The sequence below is a fragment of the Papio anubis genome, chromosome 12 (genome assembly GCF_008728515.1).
Source record: "Papio anubis isolate 15944 chromosome 12, Panubis1.0, whole genome shotgun sequence".
NCBI classification, from domain to species: Eukaryota; Metazoa; Chordata; class Mammalia; order Primates; family Cercopithecidae; genus Papio; species Papio anubis.
Genome location: NC_044987.1, coordinates 4,824,331 through 4,847,354, shown reverse-complemented (window position 1 = coordinate 4,847,354; position 23,024 = coordinate 4,824,331). Strand labels below are relative to the sequence as shown.

Below are 23,024 nucleotides of genomic sequence, written 5' to 3'. Positions count from 1 at the left end.
AAAAAAAAAACTAGCCAGGCGAGGTGGCGGGCGCCCTGTAGTCCCAGCTACTCGGGAGGCTGAGGCAGGAGAATGGCGTAAACCCGGGAGGCGGAACTTGCAGTGAACTGAGATCCGGCCACTGCACTCCAGCCTGGGCGACAGAGCGAGATTCCGTCTCAAAAAAAAAAAAGAATTTGTGATTTTCCATTTTTCTCATATGTCAATCCTCCAAAGATTCCTAAAGTCTTTATCTTATGTCTTAAAAAAAGAAAAGTCAGAGCAACACCAACTCTATGCCTGTACTTCCTGGGGTAACATAATGCTATGAAAGCAGGAAAGAGGGTGGGAATGAAGTAAAGCCTCACCTGGTCTCACACCACCAGCAAGGTCTCAACAACCCCCACAACTAGTACCTGCAGCAACAATCACAATTCCCCCAGCCAAAACCACCTCCTTCGTAAAGCCACCACTTAACCCTCTATGCGGTGCTTCCATAAGCCTGAACTCACCAGCCACAAGCACAGAACATTCAAACGTGAGGCCCTCCGCAGGCCAAGGGAAAAGGAAAACAGCCAGCTGCTTGGGCTGCTGTATGGCACTAATTCTGGGGGAGGTCCACAGTATTCTCTTTCCATTCTCTGCTGTGGTCCCTGTTTACAGTGACTAGGACAACAGCTCTTTCAGTCCCCCGTCAACTCAGAAGGAGCCACCCACACCATGTGGATGAGAAGACATCTTCCCTTAAGAGATTCCTTACGTGGCCGTTTCAACCTCAGCTTCAGTCAGAAACCGCCCCTACCTTGCTGCTGTACTGCTTGGAGCAGTGGGGACAGCAGACGGGAGGGGTGGCAATGGTGCCCGTCAGCTGGGTGTGTGTGCTCAGCATGGGGTCTGGCTCTCCGGGACCAGCGGGCCGGAGCTTCCGGATGCTCGGTGGGAGCTCTGCTCCTGGGTGGTTCTTCAGAATGTGGGCTTTGCGCTTGCTGGCGCTTTTATAAACCTGCAAATGTAAGTGCCTGCCATGAAAGCAGTATACGGTTCCACTTTCTTGCTTAAAGCAAACTAACAATTTCATTATAAGACATTGCGGAAAAATATTGAAGTAGACCCAAATAAAATATATGAATACGTATATTAACAGATCTATTGAAGGACAACAAGCATATACCATAAATTAGAATAAAATAAGAACATAATGTAGATATGCCAGGTTTCTTTAATCCATAAATCTAAGATAATAACTGTGAAAGTACCCTTTATCCTAAAGTTTAAAATTTGGATATGACACACAGACACAGGAAGGTAATTGTTTTCAAGGCCCATCCACCTCATATGAGAGCTGCCTGTGAAAGCTCTCACACGATGTATGCAGCTGAAGACCAGGAGCCAGAGAATCTTCCAAACAGCAACGTCAATAGCAACTGCTATCTATAGTGGGAATCTATGTTAAAAAATGTTTCTCACTTTTAAGCTGATATAGCTACATTATATAAGGAAAGGATGGCCGGGCGTGGTGGCTCATGCCTATAATCCCAGCACTTTGGGAGGCCGAGGTGGGCGGATCACCTGAGGGCGGATCTTCCTGGCCAACATGGTGAAACCCCATCTCTACTAAAAATACAAAAATTAGCTGAGCGTGGTGGCGGGCGCCTGTAATCCCAGCTACTCTGGAGGCTGAGGCAGGAGAATCGCTTGAACCCAGGAGGCAGAGGTTACAGTGAGCCGAGATCATGCCACTGCACTCCAGCCTGGGTGACAGAGCAAGACTCCATCTCAAAAAGAAAGAAAGGATATTATGGTGGAACAACAAATATATGTTCTGTGTCTTTTCTGAAACTACACAAAAATAATGGAGTACAAGTAGAGTACTCCACCACGAAGCTTTCCCAACCCCTCCCCACCTTATAGAAACCCCCAATGTACCATATATGTTATAGGTCATATGATAAATGCTCTCATTTTAGAACCTAGGAATTTGAAATTAATTCATACACTAGGCACTCAGTAATAAGCCTCTTCTTGTGTAACAAAAATCACAGAGAGAAGGGACAGTAAGAAAAATGAAGTCAACTATTTCTTAAGAAAAAAAAATTGGCTTAAAATTAGGCTGCATTTGTAGTCCTTTCTTGTCTGAATGGAGACTACGGAGAGACAGGGAACCATCTGGTCAGAGCAACAAACAAATCATAGCATATATTTATAAATGCGGACGAGTCAGCTCTAGGCAGGAACCCCAGTGGCACACCAGCACGAATATTTCCCTTTTACCTTATCGCAATACTGACAAAAGTAATCACGATTGGGTTTTATGATGGGTAGAGTTAACTCTGGCACCTCTTCTATCTTCATGTCTGGGTGTCTCTTTGACAAGTGATTTACCTAAAGTGAAAACAAAGAACAAATGAGAAAAAGAGATCCCATTAACCAAACGGAAGTGACACAAATGCCTCTGATAATGACCACCAGAAGCTGAAATTCTCTGAAGCAATGCCCCAAAACAATAAGGCATTTGGCCAGGACCAGCATCACCAGACCCCATCTGACACCAAAGCACTCACAGTTGGGGTTAACAGGAGTTAATAATTCACCAGACAACTGAAGGTGAACTCACTGTGGTGAATTCAGCCGTAACAGTCTTTGGCTGAAAGAACTACTATTGGAAAAAGGAAAATTACACTGATATGAATTTCTTTGGTGAGTTCTCCTCATGCAAACCTGTCTTTCACTATTTAATGCCCTAGCCTTTCTAAGAACATGGAATGAGATACAGATCAAGGTTCTGAATTTTAATTTGCTCTATGACTTTCCAGCTCCTGGCAGAAATATATTCTGCACCTGTAACAAGGTCAAAATGAGTTGAGAGCAGAGCACTGGCTGTCCTGATACTTCAGCTAATCTAGATGCACATACCCTGCTTTGATGGAAAGCTTCCTTCTACTGCTGTTTGTTATCTGGAAAGGAGAGACATTAAAAGGAAACAGCTGGGGGCTGGGCGCAGTGGCTGACGCCTGTAATCCCAGCATTCTGGGAGGCTGAGGAGGGTGGATCACCTGAGGTCAGGAGTTTGAGACCAGCCTGGCCAACATGGTGAAACCCTGTTTCACCATGAAATACAAAAATTAGCCAGGCACGGTGGTGGGCACTTGTAATCCCAGCTACTCAGGAGGCTGAAGCAGGAGAATCACTTGAACCTGCGAGGGGGAGGTTGCAGTGAGCCGAGATCACGCCATTTCACTCCAGCCAGGGCAACAACAGTGAAACTCCATCTCAAAAATAAATAAATAAGATAAACTAAAAGGGAACAGCTGGGGAGAAGGCAAACACCCCACAAGAAAATACATTCAGGGACACAAAAGAGGGAAATAAAATAAAGTGACAGCAGAGATTGAGATGGGTAAAGAAAAACAAAACTAGTAAGGAAAAGTGATTAAAAAAAAAAAAAAGCCTCTTGCAAGAATCGACCCAAAAAGCAGCAAGAGGGCAAAGGGAGGCTAGAAAAGACAGAACTCCAAACTGGGAATTGTTTGCCTCTGTTTCTTCCCCTGGACATTGACAAAACCATTGATCAATATGACTTAGGACAGAATACGACACAAAAGTCACCATCATCAACAGAAATTAGGTGTGCTGGGAAGACAGAGGAACCCGCGGCCACTTGGCACTGACCAGCATGCCGCGCCGGCGGAAGCCCATCATGCACAGGCGGCACTTGAACGTGAAGCTGTCGTAGTCTGTGGACGTGATGCGGGGCTTGAACGTCTTGGAGCGGCTGATGCGGTCGGCTTTCTTGGCCTCCCTCTCAGGGTTATGCATCCTCTGCATGTGTTCCCGTAGTTTGTCTTTTCGCTGTTTGGAGAGAATTTTTGAAAACAGGGTAGACATGGTGGTAGAACATTTTTAATTGAAGGGATAATTTTAAAAATCAATACAAATTAGCAGTAGCCACAAGCCTCCAAGAGGCATTTGAGTTGCTGGAACACTAGGACATTGAAAGACGTGTTAAAAGTGCCTGGGAGTTACTCTGTTCACTAGCAAATATGTGCATTCCAATGAACCTTGGTTTAAAATGACCATTAAATAGGAAAGATACATACCGACTTTTGAGAATAAAGACCGTGCATTAAAGAATTAAAGAGAACATGGAATAAGCCTGGTATAAAAGAAGACAAATTGATAACAGGTAATACTAGATTTTAGAAGCCATGGGTAGGCCAGGTGCAGTGGCTCACGCCTGTAATCCTAGCACTTTGGGAGGCCGATGTGGGCGGATCGCCTCATGTCAGGAGTTTGAGACCAGCCTGGCCAACACAGTGAAATCCTGTCTCTACAAAAAATACAAAATTAGCTGGGTGTGGTGGCACACGTACTCCCAGCTACTCAGGAGGCTGAGGCAGGAGAATCACTGGAACCCAGGAGGCGGAGGCTGCACTGAGCTGAGACTGCGCCACTGCACTCTAGCCTGGGCAACAGAGCAAGACTCTCTCTCAAAAAAAAAAAAAAAACCAGTGTATACTCAATTCCCACACATTTCAGCAAACATTATATTTTTCTAAATCCCAAAAGAATTTAAGTGAGAATCTCTATCTTATGGATTTAGAACTTCTCACCTTACAGAATTAGAAGTTCAAGTAAACAAATCCATTGTTCATTATGATGGAGCACGGGGCCCAGGGCTCAGCTCCTGGTTTCACTATTTAGTGACACATGTGGATGTGAGTCCAAGGAGAGAATTAGGCAGAGCCCATCCTGAATACAAACAAAGTGCCAGCTCCCTGATCCAGTGAGGCCCTCTGCTCTGGGACACATGAATGAATTGTTATTAGTCCTGTAGAGACTCAGCCTTTCTACAAACCAGTTCTTCCCACCTTTTGGTACAGGGACTTTTTTAAGGACTTCATTTTTCAGCACATTTACTCAACAAATATTCCTTGAGTGCCTACCAAGTATCGGGGAGCAGGCTAAGGGCCCAGCTCCACTGCCGGACCTCCCTCACCCACCTGCCTCTTCTGCTACAATGCATATGACCCAACTGCTCTTTCTTCCTATCCCACCCGCCTTCATTTCTGGAAAGCCCAGGAGGGAATGTTCAGAGCTTTGTAGGCTGCAGTAGGATTTGAATTAAGGACACTGCCCTAAATGACAGTATTTTTCTTTAGTGTAATACGATGACAAAGCACTGCTGCACTGCCGCTATTTTTTCTTTTCCTCTTCCTCCAACTCCTCTCGCATTCCCACTTTTTCCTAAGCATCAATGTTTACTAGTTCCCCTGTCTATTCCCTTTAAACAACCAATTTACCTTAACCGAATCATCACGTAAATTTCAAAGCCTAACACAAATACCACACCATGCTATGCACATCGTGACAGGCACACATTTGTTGGATGCCAAATCTCCATGAGGCCTTTCCGTCCTAACATCCCCCAAACCAAATCCGCTATCTGCCCCCACTCCTTCTGCCTAAGTCGTGCTTTTTCGTATCAGTGGTGTTCCTAAACATCTAGCCTCTCGAGCTGCAAATCTCCATTCCTCGTTGTCTACCCTTCCCCCTTTCATCCAAGTGCAAGGTCTTGTCAGCTTCCCATGACACCTGTCTTGAACACAGCCCGTCTTCTCCACACCCACTGCCTCCACCTGAATTAGCCCAGCTCTGAAACACTTAGGGCTCACTTCCTGGTAAGTCTGATAACTTAGCACAGCGCGCTAGCTTAACCTGCTTCCCTGGCTTCCTCTTGCCACACCCTCCATCACTCCCCTTCTCCCCATCCCCTGAACGTGGCATTGTTACTCCCTGCTGCTCCCTCTGCTTGAGATGCCGATATCCCTCCGTCACTCCTCACCTCTCCCTTTCCCTAGCTGGCAAACTCTTTCCTACCCATGAGTGGATTCAAAAGTGTCACTGTATCCATGAGGTCTCCCCTATACCCCAAATCAGTGAATCCCTCTCACGGCATTGTTGAGATGGAGTCTCACTCTGTTGCCCAGGCTGGGGTACAATCGCGCGATCTCAACTCACCGCAGCCTCCGCCTCCCAGGTTCCTGCCTCAGCCTCCTGAGTAGCTGGGATAACAGTCATGTGCCACCGCGACCGGCTACTTTTATATTTTTAGTAGAGATGGGGTTTCTCCATGTTGGTCAGGCTGGTCTCAAACTCCTGACCTCAGGTGATCTGCCTGCCTCAGCCTCCCAAAGTGCTGGGATTATAGGGGTGAGCCACCGCGCCTGGCCACTTTATTCTTTTCTCTATTCTAGTGTGAACTCCCTAAAGTCAGAAGGTCCCATCTTGACTTCAATGCTGCCCTCATGGAGCTTACACTTAGCAGGACAGGCAAATGCAATACACAACTGCTACGACAGGTCACCAGCAAAAGGCCCTGTGGGAATTCATGGGAGAAGCAGCACTTCATCCAGGGATCAGAAAATGCCCCATACGAAGTGACATTAGCCAGGTAAAGGAATATGACAGTTTGAAAGTGCGTTTCAAGTCAGGACGAGGAGTGAGAGCAAGTGCAAACAAAGGCCCAAGAAGAGAGAGTATGCCACACTTGGGTAAAGCTATGGAGTTCAGGTCACCCTGAGTGCACAGGGAGGCGGGAACCAGAGAGGCTGGCAGGAGCCAGATCTTGTAGCATCTTAGAAGTAACAAGAACTTCGGGATTTATCTGCGTGAAGAGCTATTAAAGAGTTTTTCAGAAAGGACATGACATCAGAGCTGTTCTCCAGAAAAATTACTCTGATTCTAGTTTGAAAATATGCCAGGAAGGTAGGTGGTAGTGGTTTTGTGCTGGGTCAACTTGGCTAAGGGGAACTACATTTGAAGGGAGTCTCCTTCCCAGCATGGTTCCGAGTTGGGTTAGCCAAACAGAAACTCACACCAGCCTGGAAGGTGGAAAGGAAGCAGCTCCATGCTGCTCTAGACAGTGTCACACAGAGGTACCTGTGGGTCCCTACTTATCCTCTCTTTCCCACCCAGCCACAAGATGTCTTCCTGACTGCCAGCCCTGCTGGCCAGCTCCATATCCGCCACCAGATGCAGCGACACAGTCTTCCACAGACCGTACCAGCTCTCCTTCCCGGCCCCCACTGCAGGTGGAAGGGCCTGGTTCCTAGATTCCCAGGTAAGTTCCCATTGGACCACCCAGACCAGTGCTTCTGTGGGCATACTGCTGACTTCCGACCTCCCAGCTTCTCCCTTTGACCCCCACTTCTCCATCTTCTCCTATAATTCAGTTCTCAGTCCTATAAGAAAATCTTCTGTGACACTCACAGCGGCTTTGCTTCCCTGATTGAACTGTGTTGAATATGCTGGGTCAAAGTAAAAGAGAAAATGAAAGCAAGAGAAGAAATTTTAAAGAAATATTCCAAGGTGTTAAAATACAGTATCTGGCACAAAATGAAAAATCAAAAAACAATGGCTGGATGGGATGGATGGATGGCCAAACAGTATCACAAAACAGGAATCCTTTTAGATATGATTTTTTTTTATAAAAACAGAAAAATCCCAGACCTATTTATACTTTTCACATTGGAGTTCTCTACACAATTCTAAATTGTGCTACTATATATTAAAAGGCATTAGATTATATTTTATAACACACTACCATAAAACAAGCTTTGAAAATTCTATTTCTCTTTAATTTCTTTGCATCTGTTACAAATATACCCTTAGCTTTCCTCTCCTGAATCCATTTCTGATTCTTTTCCAGTTTCTATGAGAGTGTGGCCTACAATCATATTCAGTAGAATATCTTCCGATGACGGTTTTGCAGAATCACCTGATTTCCCAATGAAGTATCTTTCATTGTTTTTACATTTATTTATTTAACTTTTATTTCTGGGTCCCCTGCAGGGTTTTGCTTGGCTTCTTCTAAGTTTCAGGTAGGTTACCGACACTTATAATGTTCTACTTGAATCTTTGAGGTCATTAAGATTCTCCAAAGCAGTCTAAGCCTTCTCAGCACTCCTTGGATTTCCCACCTGTGTTAGATGAGCGTCCTGCTGCCTGCGAGGCTCAATTACTGGCTCTTGTACTTAATCAGTGCTCAACAAAAACCTCTTGACCTGAACGTTAAGTAAAGGTATTGGTCTGTCAGGAAATCTCAATAGCAATTTAGTTATACTTGTCATTATACATTTGGATTCTTTTAGGAGATGCATTTTCACTCTACTTGTTTGGGGATTTGAATTAACTATTTTGAGACAGTAAGTTTTCCCCCTTAATTTTATAACTAAGTCAAACACAAGGCCCAAAGTGCATCTCAGGTCCAGTTCATCAGAAGTGGGTGAAAAACTGATGAACTGAACAGGCATTTGCCCTCAGCTTTGCTATAATTCCAGTGGCCACGAGAACCGCCTTGGGTTGTGTCTTGGTGTCATACCTTAAATTGCTTCCCACAGGTGGAACACAGGAAGTCTTTGCGGTCCGAATGCCGGAGCATGTGGAGTCGCAGTTTATCGGGGCGACAGAAGGCCTTGTCACACTCTGTGCACTGGTAGATCTTTTCTGAGTGGAAGCTGCGCACGTGTTTTTTCACCTGGCAGTAAAAACCATGGGAAAACTCAGGGGACACAGGCACCAAAGGAAATGACCAAAGGCAGCTTGTCAACGCTAGAGGGAGCCAAATGCATTACCATGGGTTTTCATCAACCCCCGCCGAGGAATCCAATCAGATGTGATAATTGGCCTCAATAACACATACTGTCCCTGTCACAAAGAAACAAAACAAGTATCCAGAAAGCCTTAGAAATCCTAACCTCCCCGACAACTTGAAACATGGGAGAGAGAGAGGAGGGAGAGTGCTTGCTTGGAGCCCATTTTTTAAAGATAAAAAGTAAAAGTTCCTTGGGTTTAAATGAATCTTGCTAAAAAGGATCTATAGGAAGACAAAAACCAGTTCTTCTTTACTTTTCTCCGGCTTTAATCTGCATAAAAGCAATTTAGCCCCTTTTGATGCTTTTACATCTTCTTATAAAATCAAGTTCTGAAGAATTAAAGACATGAATGAGTGGATACAGAAGACATTACCGGTTTATGAGAGCAACATGACGCTGGCGTCATTTCTCAACTGGGACTTACTTCCCTTACTTTTAGACAAATAAAGGAATAGGGCTTCTGAACTCTCTTAGCCACATATATCCAATGAAGAAGAGCTGACAAAGGAAGCTAAGTAGTGAGTCCTATCAGACTATTCCTATAAGACAGTTTGCTTCATTATTTTTGGAGTTTCTTTTGCCATTAAATTATGCCTTAAAGCAACCTTTCTACTAGTTTGTGTGAAGTGAGAAAATCTCCAAGACTCTCAACACTAGCAGAGCTAAAAGTAAATCCTCGTCTTCTTTTCCTTTGGTAATTGAAAAGGTGTATTTTTACAAAATGTTTCATTATTCACTGACAGGCATAGGAAAATCTTATCATGTAAAGTTCAAATGAAATCATGAGTATTCTGAAATTTATCTTCACCCATTTTGCTCCAACAAAGAATACACTACAGGGGAGGAGGCGGTGGGTTCTTGATACAAAAGTATATTATATACTAACTTTCTCTTTGTTTCCTTCCAAAACGTATGGCCTTGGTTAAAGCAAGCAGGAAACCACAGTAGTAGTAGGGATGTTCCCAGCCCCTCAGAAATGGGAGTATGTCTTCTACAGGCTCTGTATATTTTATAAGCAATAGATATTGACATGGATTATGAAAGATTTTTTAAAAATTATAACAGATCTGGGTGTTTATTACTTGTAATATAACTGAAACACTTTAATGTCAATGTCTGATCTGGACAATTAAGGGTCATAATAATCTTTTGTTTATAAAAGTAGTTTGATTGAAGAAATATTGTTCTCAATTGTAAAGTTGTTTCAAAGAAGGGATGAAAATGCAGGTGCTAGGCAGTCTCGGTTTTCCAAAAATCGAAGTTTCTTTTACCAAAAGAAGGAAGCAGACAGGAATCTCAGTAGTAGACACTCACCTGGATAAAATCTGGGAACCGTTTCTTACAAGTTGGGCAGGTGAAGTAGCCATCATTGATATGAATGGCCACATGATCTTTCAACAAATCAAGGCGGTCAAAGGATTCTGGGCAAAAAATGCAAGAGTAAGTCTTCTGGTCTGAGTGGAGCTTCATGTGGCTCTCCAAGGATGCGCTGCTGATGAAGCCCTTGTTACAGAGGTCACAGGTCAGTGGGCAGTTCCCCTCCCGCCCATGGAAGCGCAAGTGCTGGTCCAGTTTGTCCTTTTCCCGGAAGGCCTTCCCACACTGCAAGCATTTAAAAGGCCGGAAGGACTTCCGAATAAACAGATGCTGAAGAGCTGCATTCTGAAAGACATACACAAATGTGATCATTTAGTGATGAAATTAAGAGTGCAACTGGATCACACTTTTACAGAGAAAGAGAGGATGATCTCTGCAATCACAGAGTTCAACTCTAGGACACACACAGTTGAAAGATTTTTCTGGTGAAGACACTGAAAATGAAGCCATCCTCAAAGAAGTTCATCTTGAAAAGACGAAACTTTTTTGTGTTTTGTTTTACATCTATGTATGTGGGTTTTCTTTTGAAAGGGTTTAAGTAACACAAAAAAAGTGTTCCCAATAGAAGACTTGTATAATAAAACAAATCCCACACTGGAACAGGATAAAAATGGAAGATTTGGAGGAAAAGACTTAGGGTAAGTCACACATGCAGGAATCAGGCTGGAGCAAGTCAGCCAAATGTTACTTGCTGAAATCCATGAGAAAAAGAATTTGAAGCTTGATTAAAACGTTTAGGGGAAAAAAAAGACAATAAAAAGAACTGAAGGGTAGTCCTTGCCAGTGGCAAGGTGGAGAAGGAAATGGATACCAGGCATCTTTTGGGGGTGATAGATACCAGGTTTCTTTTGGGGGTGATGAAAGTGTTCTGGAATTAGAGAGTGGTGAAGATTGCACAACTTCAGAATATTCTAAAAACCACTTCAAAGGGTAAATTTTATGCCATGAGAATTATAGATCTCAATTCAAGAAAAAGAACTGAAAAGGATTCAGATTTATGTGAATGAGACATGAGCACACGTCATAAATGGAATATAAGCATTTCATCACTTTCTACTTAAAAACAGAAGATAAGGTCCCAGCATAGCTAGTTAGTTCTACTGGTTAGAATGCCATGCTAACAAAGTTAAGCTCATCACACTGTTCCCTGCCTAGACCAGGCAATTCTGCTGTTTGTTTTCAGGCACAGATTGCACTTGTAATGCTGATTAGCCATCTTGTAAATTCATGCAGTTGTTATAGGGAACCCAAGTGGGAGAGCATGGGTACTCGGTGCAAACCCATCACCACTACTGGGAAAACTACTCATGCTCTGCTGAGAGCAGATCGACAAAATCATCTCTCACACAGAGAATGCAGAATCAATCTATCTTTCAGTTACGCTTATAATGAAGATTCATTCATAAGTTCCTCAAAACACTGAGGGAACGCTCTAGATTGCTACAAGGCGGGGGTGGGGGGTGGGGGGTGGGGGAATCTTTCAAGTATGTCTGTGAATGGCTGAGCCTATGTAGCTATAAACGAACAGTAATTGAAGGATTAATGGAGATCTTAGTGCGATTTGTGTAATGAAGAAAGTGCAGTGAACAATGCTTACACTCTTAACTTCAAATTACTTGTAAGCATCAACTTTTAAACTAAATTTAATGTGAAATCATCATGTGAGGAAAACAAAATACTTTTGATTCAGTGAAATTTCTAGACATAATTACTATGTAACACGAAATTTCCTTCTCAGGGCTTCCCTAACAGGGCTAGGAGAAAGATTTTTAAGCTGCTACCTAATCACTTATGTTGAGTAGATAAACAGCAATTCTGTTGTCTTCTTCAGCTCATGGGGCTGCCTCAGGGGATGTGTCATACTTTATTCTCCTTTATATCCAGATTCCTTAATAAGCTGCTTAGCTTATAGGAAGTCTTCAAAAGTAGTTTGAGAATCAGTGAAATATATTTCATATGAAACTAAAAAAAATGATTTCAAGGATTTTTCTATAGCATCTGCAGAGATTTTTAAGAATAGGTCTTTCTTGGCTGGGCACGGTGGCCCACGCCTATAATCCCAGCATTTCAGGAGGCCAAGGCGGACAGATCACCTGAGGTCAGGAGCTTGAGACCAGCCTGGCCAACGTGGTAAAACCCTGTCTCTACCAAAAATTCAAAAATTAGCCAGGCGTGTTAGCAGTCACCTGTAACCCCAGGGCTGTAAACTCAGCTGCTTGGGAGGCTGAGGCAGGAGAATCACTTGAACCTGGGAGGTGGAGGTTGCAGTGGACTCTGTCTCAAAAAAAAAAAAAGCATAGTTTTGTTCTCAAATCAGCCACAGGGCTTGCTTTCACATCTGTGCACAGTTCAGCAGCCACCTCATCTTTTTACTCCATCTGGATCCTAATTTTACATAAAAGCTTTACTATTTTGTCTACTTTCAAAACTTTACGGAAATACTGCAGATGAACCAATACTATTCTGAGGTTCAAAGGTACAAGATTTAGAGCACTTTTACCATGTAGGAATCTTTTCCTTTATCTACGTTCACTGAAGTGTCCAAGGACAGACACAATGCACATTGATTGTGGTCCCGCTGAGGATGCCATTTCTCCTCAGGTGCCAAATCCAGAACTCAGTTTTGTTTTGGTCCATTATGCTAATCGGTCTTCTGTCATTTCTGATTAGCGCAAGTACCTTCAGACACTTGATTTAAACTGAGCCACCACCTGGCTCCACTTTCTTGGCTCTATTGACAAACCTTATCATCTTTTCAATTTCCATGGAGCCCTGAACATTGTCTATACTCAAGAAGTAGATTATATTTCTCTGATCTAATGATACTAATAGAATCGTTACAAGGTCGTAAAAATGCTGAAACTGTTCCCATCCCTTGACCCATTTGCAGGCCATTTCTGTTCTAAGGTGTCTTCTGTAGCTCAGAGCCACAGCCCGTACACATTTCTAGAAGAAATCATGAAAAATGTTGGAAAGAGCACATAGATCCACTCTAGTTCTTCTGCTTCCTGAGTTCATCAGGCAATCCACCACACTATAAATATATATCAGCTACTCTAGGGATACCAAAATCGTATTGTTGCTAAACTCTGTGATTTGGGATTCAACTCACATTGCAGTGAATTCTGAGACAACGGATTATTTGTAGACAAAGATTATAAAATGTTTCTAAAGTTTAGGGGGTTTTTTGGTTTGTTTTTTAGAGATGGAGTCTTGCTCCATCGCCCAGTCTGGAGTGCTGTGGCATGATCATAGCTAACCGCAGCCTCGACCTCCTGGACTCAAGCACTCCTCCCACCTCAGCCTCCAGGGTAGCTGAGACTTATAAGTATATGCCACCATGCCTGACTACAATGTTTCTAAAGTTTGATATTAATAGCTAAAAGAACCTAAATTATTGATCAATTTTCATACTATTTTAATCCTGACACAAAAAGGAAATCAAACAATCATATTTGTTGATTTGGGGTTTGGGGGGCTTTTTTTTTTTGAGACAGGGTCTCACTCCATCACCCAGGCTGGAGTGCAGTGGCACGATCACAGCTCCCTGCAGCCTCAACTTCCCAGGCTCAGAGGATTCTCTCATCTCAGCCTCCCGAGTAGCTGAGACTACAGGTGCGTGCCACCGTGTCCAGCTATTTTTTGTATTTTTTTTTTTTTTTAGTAGAGACAGGGTTTCACCACGTTGCCCAGGTTGGTCTCGAACTCCTGGGCTCAAGCAATCCACCTGCCTCAGCTTCCCAAAGTGCTGAGATTATAGGCGTGAGCCACCGTGCCTGGCAGTTTTGGGGTCTTTTAAACAACTTTCCTTTGGACAATTGTCTGCCCACTTTCAAAGCCTTTGGTTGGCCATCCCTGCCCAACTCAGCTCACTCTGCACTGTCCTTCCAGTGCACCCTTGCTAGGGCCAGGCTCATGTCTGCACTGTCCGAACCACAGCAAGAACCTCCTGTGTCTGGGCCTGTGATCCTAAAGCTATCATTCTCTGAAACAGTCTACCTTCCTTTTTTTTTTTTTTTTGAGACGGAGTCTCGCTCTATCGCCCAGGCTGGAGTGCAGTGTCCGGATCTCGGCTCACTACAAGCTCCGCCTCCCGGGTTTACGCCATTCTCCTGCCTCAGCCTCCCGAGTAGCTGGGAGTACAGGCGCCCGCCACCTCGCCCGGCTAGTTTTTTGTATTTTTTAGTAGAGACGGGGTTTCACCGTGTTAGCCAGGATGGTCTCGATCTCCTGACCTCGTGATCCGCCCGTCTCGGCCTCCCAAAGTGCTGGGATTACAGGCTTGAGCCACCACGCCCGGCCCTCTGTCTCTTTCAAGGGCTAGTCTAAGTCTCACCTCAGCCAGGAATTATCCTGACTCCTCTATTTTACTTCGACTTTTCACTCTTCCAAGTTATACTTTCACATTTAACACCTAACTGTAAACTCCCCTACATTAGTACTGATTTCCTACTTAGACTGCAAGCTCAAGTGAAAATTCTATTGTGTACCCAGCACAGTGCCAAATAGACAGTTAGAACTCAACACCATTGCAGAAGTTATTCCAATGGTTTTAGCGCTGGAAGGGACCTTGGAGATCACTTAGTCCTACCCTTCATTTTGTATATGAGGAACCTGCAGCCCACAATTTATTCACTGATCTATTTACAATTAAATTATCATTATTTCATTAATTTGCATTTACTGTAGCAACCAAATTGTGGTTTCCACCAGGATTTAGTAAGTACAGGTTGCAAAGAACAGCAGGTCAGGCAAACACTTAAGTAACATTCTGTTATGTGAAACACAGGAAACAAACCTACCTGCAGCTCCAACTGAGCAGGCAGCATTAGAGGAGAGAAAAATAGTTACATTACCAATTGGATTGGAAGACTTCCCTTCAGTTGGTCATTACCAATCTGGATAGAAAAGATGAAAAAATACATAGCCCTGCTTTTTAGAATGTGTGAGAGAAAAAAAAAAACAAAATAGCTCAACTAAGACTGACCTCCAAAAACCAAATACATATGGCTTTTGCTTTGCCACAAGGAACCTTGTACCAAAACCAGTAACCCTGCTCATTCAAAAATGCAAGTACAACTACGGCTGGACTGTGTTTGTGCATCCACAACTTCACTGCATGTGTGGGCTTCGGGTTTTTTTCCTTCCAAAAAAAAAAAAAAAGAAATCTAGCAAGCATTTCTCTGGACTTAGTAAAAAAAATCAGAATGGCAGAGAAGAAAATATAGTAACTGAGCAAGAGAAAGAAGTGCAGATTAGGAACTAAAGGAGAATGACGGATGAGATGACATTAATTCATAGCTTTTTTTCCTTGCTGTCCTATATTTCTGTATGTTGATATACTCTTGTGAAATAATATACAGTGAGCTGAGAGTTTTATATGTTTTGATTACAGGGCCCTCATGAAGGCTGTTTAGCCTCAGAGTTCTTAGAGCCCTTCAAAGCTATCAAATGTTTAAATGTGTTTTTACATTGACTACAAATGTTTAAATGTGTTTTTACATGAAGGCACGGACTAGACTATTTTTCAAGGTCCCTTCTAGCCTATAGGCAAATAAGAAGACCAAAAGAAACATACACTGAAACAATCATGCATGTAGAATTGTACAGCCTAGGAAGTTACACAAAATGTCTCTTTCATCTACTGGAAAGTACCAGTAAGTCTTTATGCACTCAGCTGCCACAAACATGGGTTTTAAGTCATTGGTTTTTATCAGCACAGACACTTATCATCCCACAAAGCCATACTGTTTTCCACCGAATCCCCTGCAGTTCCTAACTCAGACTCAAATGCTATTTGTGAGATCAGAGAAAACGCATCTGAACTGCAAGTCAGGAAAGCCCTGCAGCCGCATGGCCTGAGGCCAAGACGCAAGTCACGTGACTCAGACACTGACTCACTCTCCGACTGACAGCTTTGGCTCAAGCTATCCCCAGGTGTGTGAACTGTACCTGCCATATCAACTTGGACACAGGTCACTTTACATTGATGAGTAATGACATTTGCCATTCTCCCCTGGGAAGGTGTAGATAAGCACATTTAGTTACCCAAAATTAACTTGAGAGCTATGATTAGGCACAAATTAGCCTGGTTTAAAATATAAATGATTATTATAACTAAATGTACTTATTTCTCCACTTCCAATCTGTGAATTGAGGGATGCAGAGAGCTAGTCCAGGAGCTGCCAACCTCTAGGCCTCTGTGTCATTACTAAATTGGTTGAATCTAGGACCAGCCATGCCAGCCTGCCATGGGGCACTGAGACATTGAGAAATAATGGGATCTTTCGAAATAATGGGATCGAGCACGTGACGGGCTAGATGCAAGATTTCAGAGTGGACGGTGAATAGGTTGGAAAACCACCAGAGAGCTGCTAGTGGGAGGAAGATCACCAGCAGGTGCAAGGAGCCGCCGGCTTTCCCCACTTACTCGGATGCGCTTGGCTCTGCGCATGTCGTCGGCTGTCAGCGTGCTCTGGGTGGGCACCACGCTCTCTTCATGCTGCGGCTGCAAATGCAGGGTGTGAGTTTCTGGTTCATGTTCCAGGGAAGACTGGGTTTCTTGTGGCAGCTGAGGGATTGGGATAGTGGTCTGTTCTGGTTGATCCAGCCCATTCAGAGTGGCTGGTTCAGCCTCATCAAATTGCTCCTTTGTGGGAAAATGCAGCAAGTCCTGAAATTTGAAATAACCAGGAATAGAGATCAGTGCCAGAGGGACTGTCGGCTCAGATTTAGAATTGCTGCTTATTTAGGAATGACTAGATTCATAATACTCAGAAAAAATATTCTCCCTCTGGGAAAGTTAATTAGGTAACTATGCACAGAAGGCAAAAGCAGGATAGGTTCTAGACCACTTAACAAGGAAAAGACTGTGATCTGACTTTTCTGGAATATCAATAATTTTAATTGTTTAATTAAACAAAGTCCACCTCTACTAACTCTGGTCAATTTTATAGAACGGCAAAGTTGGGTTTTTGTTGTAGGTAACACTTGAAAATACATTCTTTCCTGGCATTCTCCAATCATGCTTTAATTAACAGGCAGCAAGCTCTGATAGGAAAGGTCTACAAACATTGGGAAGGTCTTTGTACTTAGATCTTGTCAGGGATCTGGCGAGTCCTCCACACAAGCATCTAAGGAGGGCTCCTTCCCATCCCCCTGTACCTGTGTCCCATCGTCACTCTTTTCCCCATTTTCGCTGGTGATTTCCAGGCGGATAAATTTTGGAGGACGCCCTGGCCGTCGACCTGGACCAAATCGTCTCTTGCCTCGTCCCCTTCCTCTGCCTCTTGTTCTGGGGACAACAGATTGGGTTACGGGTTGTCGTGGTTACATAATATTCCATAACAAGTAGTGACCTAAATGATTCTTACTAACCCCAGAGTATGATTCCTCTCACCTTATTACTTTCCCAGATTTTCTCCAATGGAAACAACTGTTTTACTAATATACACTTTCTGAATGTCTCATCCTTCCCCTCTATTACAGCTTAAAGATATGTCTTCAATTATTCTGAAGAAAAGAGCTATAAACATTCAAATCACTGACAACATTTTGCTTCTGAAATGATGTGAGAAAGGCAGACAGGACAGAACATGCTAAGCCTTCGAGTGTGTTCCCAGGAGATGTCATCTGAGACAAGATTCCCATTATTTCTCTTTCTCCCCTGGCCTCGCGTCATATTCCTTCTAAGAAACGTGGCCAAATTCAAACAACTTTCTCGTTTTACTACAAGCCTCTGGGAGGTCGGAACAAATTTCTAATTCAATTGTTTCATAACATGCCTAGTAAACATCAATTAAATTTTACATCCCCTTTAATGGATTTTTAAAAATTAATTAATTTATTTTTTTTTTGAGACTAGGTCTTATTCTGCTACCCAGGCTGGAGTGCAGTGATGTAATCATGGCTTACTGCGGCCTCAACCACCTGGGCTCAAGCGATCCTCTAACCTCAGTGTCCCAAGTAGCTGGGACTACAGGCAGGTACCACCACGCCCAGCTAATTTTAATTTTTTGTAGAGACAGGGTTTCACCATGTTGCCTGGGCTGGTCTAGAACTCAAGCAATCCTCCTTCTTCGGCCTCCCAAAGTGCTGGGATTACAGGCACGAGCCACCATGCCTGGTATGAATTGCCAGCAAACACAAATTCCTTAATAAAAGAGGCTTTAAAAAGTAGGTTATGAGAGCTTCTTTTAGAAGATATGTATGTGGAAAGCGTACAATGTCAATGAGATCAAATTTTATCCTTCCACTCATTTATTTAATAATTTAACAAATACTATATATTTTTTCCAGGAACTTTTAAAAGACTCTTCATGTTGGAAAATTCTGAACCTAGGTAAATATAGAGAATAGCATGATAAGCCCAATGTACCCATAACCCAATTCCAACATTTTTCAACCCATGGTCAACCTTTTCCATCTATATCCCCACCACTTGCCCACATACATACCCAGTAGATGATTTGGAAGCAAATCCCAGGTATCTTTTCATCTCTAGATATCTTGGCATGTCTCTCTGAATCATAAGGACTCTTTATATATATATGAGCACAATACCATCATCACACCTAAGAAATACCTGATAGTTGCTGAGTATTATTATATCCAGTTAACGTTTAAACCTTCCTAGTTATCCCAAGTTTCTCTTAACAGTTGGCTAACAAACATATTACCTACTGTGTATCACATACTGTGCTAGGCACTAAGGACATCAGATTACACACAACAGATTTTACCCTCAGGGCTCTAGAAGAGGGAGGTGGCATATAAACCAAAAATCACAATATAAAATAAAAAATGCTACAATAGAACCACCAACAGAGTTTTGGAGATACCCAGGAGTGAGTGACTCAAATCTCACTGTGTCCACCCTCCCTTAGACATTTACCCCTGTGGTCACATTCTAGACCCTGTCACCCTTATAAGCCTCTTCACGCCAATTCCATGCACTGCCCACTCGGGCACTACCCTGGCTCTGTAGTTTACTCCCTCTGGTACAAGCACTCAGCAACCCTTCGGCCACGCAAGCATCTCCAATCCAATCCTTCTGGTGCTCCTGTGCAGCTCTGCACCACTGCCTTGATGTTCTCTCCCCTTTTTCCACAGCACATACTCCAAGGTCATCCATGGGAACTACTCCCTTGTGCGTACTCTCAGTTCCCATCCCACAGCTGCTCTGTTTTCTCAATGTGTGTTATGAGCACTTGGCAAAGCCACAACCCTGTGTAATCCAATTCCTGCCCGCTCTGCACCAGCATCCTTGCAGCTGAATGAAGCTGGAGAAAAACGCACAGTCATGCGAGTGGGTTCACTTCCATTTCATAACCATGAACCCCAAGTGGGCATTTAATGTAGTGGGCAATTGTATGGTACTTCCCTAGAACATTCACTTTCCCACTTACCTAACTACCATCTCACACGTCTCCTCTCTTTCCAAACCCTGGAAAAGCTGGCAACCCTACATCTGTCCCCCTGGCACGACCCTACTTCAAACCACCCTCATTCCGATCCCAAACTGTTGTGATAGATGCTAACAGGACTCCTTGTCTTCACTCTTACTCCAATATAAGCTGGTGGTTATTTTTTTCCAGGTGTTATTTTTATCCAAAATGGTTTTCAAAAAAATACAATCAACATCACAATACTCCCTGACCAAAACCCTCTAAAGACTTCTCATCACACTTGGAATAAAATCTAAATTTCTTACCATTTCCCATAAGGCCCTACCTGATCTGGCGCCTGCCCCCTTCATCCTATACAATTCTCCCCTCATCTGTCTTTTTTATACAGTGGAATTAAACATATGACTTGGTTTGATTAAGTAATCGTACTGCTGAAAAAAGTCTGAAAATCAGAGATCCGGATTATTTTAAAAGTAGGTGCTATCTCAAAAATTCCTATTTCAGAATCTCCAGTTAAGGGAGATTTACCTAAGATGAAAGGATCTCCCATTGCTGGGTACTGGTTATGCTGGAAAAGATGGATAACAGTAAATGAGGAGCAGAGGGAAAAGGAGATGACAGGTAACACCGTTCCCTCAGTAGCCCACCTGGTTACCTGTCTACACATGACACTTGGAGACACTCATTAGCTAGTGGACAATACAGAAATGATTCTGAACCTTTATAAGCTCCGTCTATGGGCCTTTCTCCCTCATACCTACCTGCTAAACACATCTAGTTTCTCATCATGAGAATTGAGATGCTGTTGCAACTGCTCCGAGCTTATAAATCGGCGGTTACATTCATAGCAGGGCCAGTTCTTCTCTTGCTCCCGAAGAACTACAGTCACAGAAGAGAAATCATGAAGGCTGATGATCAACAGACACCAATACAACTCAAATGCCTGCGATCCCCACCATTCTTATCTTGCTGCAGCCCAAAGCATTCATAGCTATACAGTATCTGCTATTTGCATGACTGTTTTGTTATCAAATCAAAAGCTAAAACTTGGCAGAGAGTTGCTTTTTAGGATCTTACTTTCTAATGCATCTATGCAAGGCATCAAAGGAACAAATACCCTCACATCACCCTCTCGCAGCCCTCAAAACACGCACACGACTTCACCGCACCAAAAACACATGAGATGTTATAAAGATCTGTATTCAGATAGCCTAGTATTCAGACCCAGGTTTCATAATCTGAGGGTATGTTTTAGAACAAATAACTTAAAACTCAATGCCCAGTCTAATCACTTCAGCAAAATGCTCAGAAGCACCCCCTAAGTTGAATATAGGCATACTCCATGACCCAGCAACTCCACGCCTAGACACATACCCAACAGAAATGTGCACATAGGTTCACTACAAGACATGTCAGAATGCTCGCAGCAGCACTCTTCAAAATAGCCAAAATCAAGAAACAATCTTATTGTTTAATAAAGAATCTTCCTGGTCTTTTTCCCTAGTTGGTAACCTTTAAGTCACTGGAATTTCCTGAGTAATAAGAGTGTCTTTGTTATTCATGGTGTCCCACCCCACAAACATACCCAAATGTATTCTAATGAGATGCTTCAGAGCAGGGACAGGCCATGCAGGAAAGCTCAACCATGTAATTGGAAATGTGAGGCTTTGAGCCAGGGGTTATCGGCCTGACCTCATGGAAGGAGGAGGAGAAGGGGGAGCTGGCAGTCAAGCTTGATCACCCGGACAATGATTGAATCAGTTATGCCTGTGTCATGATGTCTCAATAAAAATGCTGGACACTGAAGCTCGGGTGAGCTTCTATGGTTGGGAATCATATATCAATGTACCAGGAGGGTGGCATGTCCTGAGGACGTTTTGGGGCTTCCCAGACCTCACCATATGCATCTCTTCATTTGACTGGCCCTAATATATAAAAATCATACATTTTAATATATTAGATATATAGATCTTTACATTATAATAAATATAAAGGATTGTAACAAAATGGCCATCGTTAAGAACAGCTCTTTTCCGAGTTCTGTGAGTCATTCTTGTGAATTATCAAACCTGAGGAGGTACCGGGAACCTCCTAACCTGTAGCTAGTTGGTCTGGGGCTTGGGACCTCCAGAGCCTGCAGCTGGTGTCTGAAGTCTTGACTGCCCTGAGCCTGTGAAACTTGACCTAACTCTGGATAGTGTCAGAATTGCATTTCACAACCAAATCTACAGTAAAATGGAAAAATCAATTGTTTTATATTCATACACCAGAATACCAAATAACAACGAGAATAAATAAATTATAATTATATACACCAACATGGATGAATCTCACAAATACCATGTTTAGCAAAAGATGCCCAGGCACCAAAAGGGTACATATCATATAATTCTATTACGCACAGTTCGATAACAAGCATATCTTATTGTGCGGTACTAGAAGTCAGGAGAGAGTACTTAGGAGTGAGTAGGAATTAGAAGGCAGCACAAAGAAACTTCTGGGGCACAGTAATGCTCTGTTTCTTGATCTGGGGGCAGGTTACATGGGTGTGTTCACTTTGTGAAAATTTAAGCTGCATACTTACAATGTGTGCAGCTTTCTGTATATAGATTATACCTCAGTGACGTTTGCATTAAAAACAAAGCCAATGCCTGCCTTGGTATATCCTCAGAGATGATAAAATCTGGATAGGAATCGTCCTCTGATCTAGGTTCTAATTTGGCATTTGGAAGTTTTCATTATATTAAATATTATTTTCCAGCACACATGAAAGAAATGTAAACGTCATTGTAATTTGACACTGAATTAGATGGAGATGTGTGTCTCCAAAAAACCTACTGGAATAGTTTCTGAAATATACTGAGACAAAAAATTAGAGGTTTCATAAAGATGTGATATATACAATTTAGAATTCATATAGAAAATGTAAAACATAAACGTCTAACCACCTTTCCTTTCTTCCTCAGAAATGTCATGAATTTTCTGGTTCACGAACTCAGCATAGGACGCGGCATACCACACCTGCAAGAAGCAAGTATATCATCAAGAACTGGGGACATCACCAGATGTTCCTCGCATGCTTACATTATTTCTCCTGCTTCCAGGAAACAATTCAGGCTTTTCCACAGCCCATTAACAAAGGAAAAAAAGATCACGCTGTGAGCTCCCCTTGCAATACCTTTCCAGCACATCAGTCAGGAAGTTCATTTGCCAAGACACACTGCCTGTTTTTTCTTTTTCTTTTTCAGAAAATAGTTACTGTTACTAGAATAACTTCACAGGAATTATAATCATAGTCTCTTCAACTAAATAAAACAGCTTCCTCTGATTTCTTATCTATATTTAAACACCGGTTTTTACAGGGTTGTAGTTACAGTGGTTGCCACCAAACACCCCTTACTGGAGTCACCAATGACAACTTCAAAGGCAACCACCTTCTCCCGCCCACCCACTGGCTACTTCTGATCACTCTGTTTGCCTCTTTTTTTTCTCCCTAACTTCTACATATTGGTGTGGCTCAAAGCTTAGTTAGAGTGTACGGCCTTCTTATTTTGACTTCAGGTAGCCACTTTCATTTCCAACCAACTCTATGCGAATGACTCCCAGA

The 23,024-nt window shown here is 42.9% G+C and overlaps 1 protein-coding gene across 6 annotated transcripts in view; it reads right to left on the bottom strand.

The window, feature by feature from the left end:
- The window catches only part of PRDM10 (PR/SET domain 10), a 101,820-nt gene that overhangs the window by 15,744 nt on the left and 63,052 nt on the right, over positions 1-23,024 (bottom strand). For 4 of the 6 annotated variants that reach the window (XR_002517319.2, XM_021926756.2, XM_003910962.5 and 1 more), the window contains exons 8-17: positions 22,366-22,438; positions 20,179-20,296; positions 17,175-17,304; positions 16,441-16,683; positions 14,813-14,824; positions 9,948-10,295; positions 8,360-8,515; positions 3,649-3,828; positions 2,251-2,361; positions 782-982 (exon numbers count right to left, since the gene is read on the bottom strand). Coding sequence is in view for 5 of the 6 variants with exons in the window: in XM_021926756.2 (XP_021782448.2) it covers positions 782-982; positions 2,251-2,361; positions 3,649-3,828; positions 8,360-8,515; positions 9,948-10,295; positions 14,813-14,824; positions 16,441-16,683; positions 17,175-17,304; positions 20,179-20,296; positions 22,366-22,438 (1,572 nt within the window). In the remaining variant the exon portion in view is untranslated. The remainder of the gene's footprint in view (positions 1-781; positions 983-2,250; positions 2,362-3,648; positions 3,829-8,359; positions 8,516-9,947; positions 10,296-14,812; positions 14,825-16,440; positions 16,684-17,174; positions 17,305-20,178; positions 20,297-22,365; positions 22,439-23,024) is intronic. The other 2 variants (XM_003910958.5, XM_009187668.4) reach the window with 1 other exon arrangement.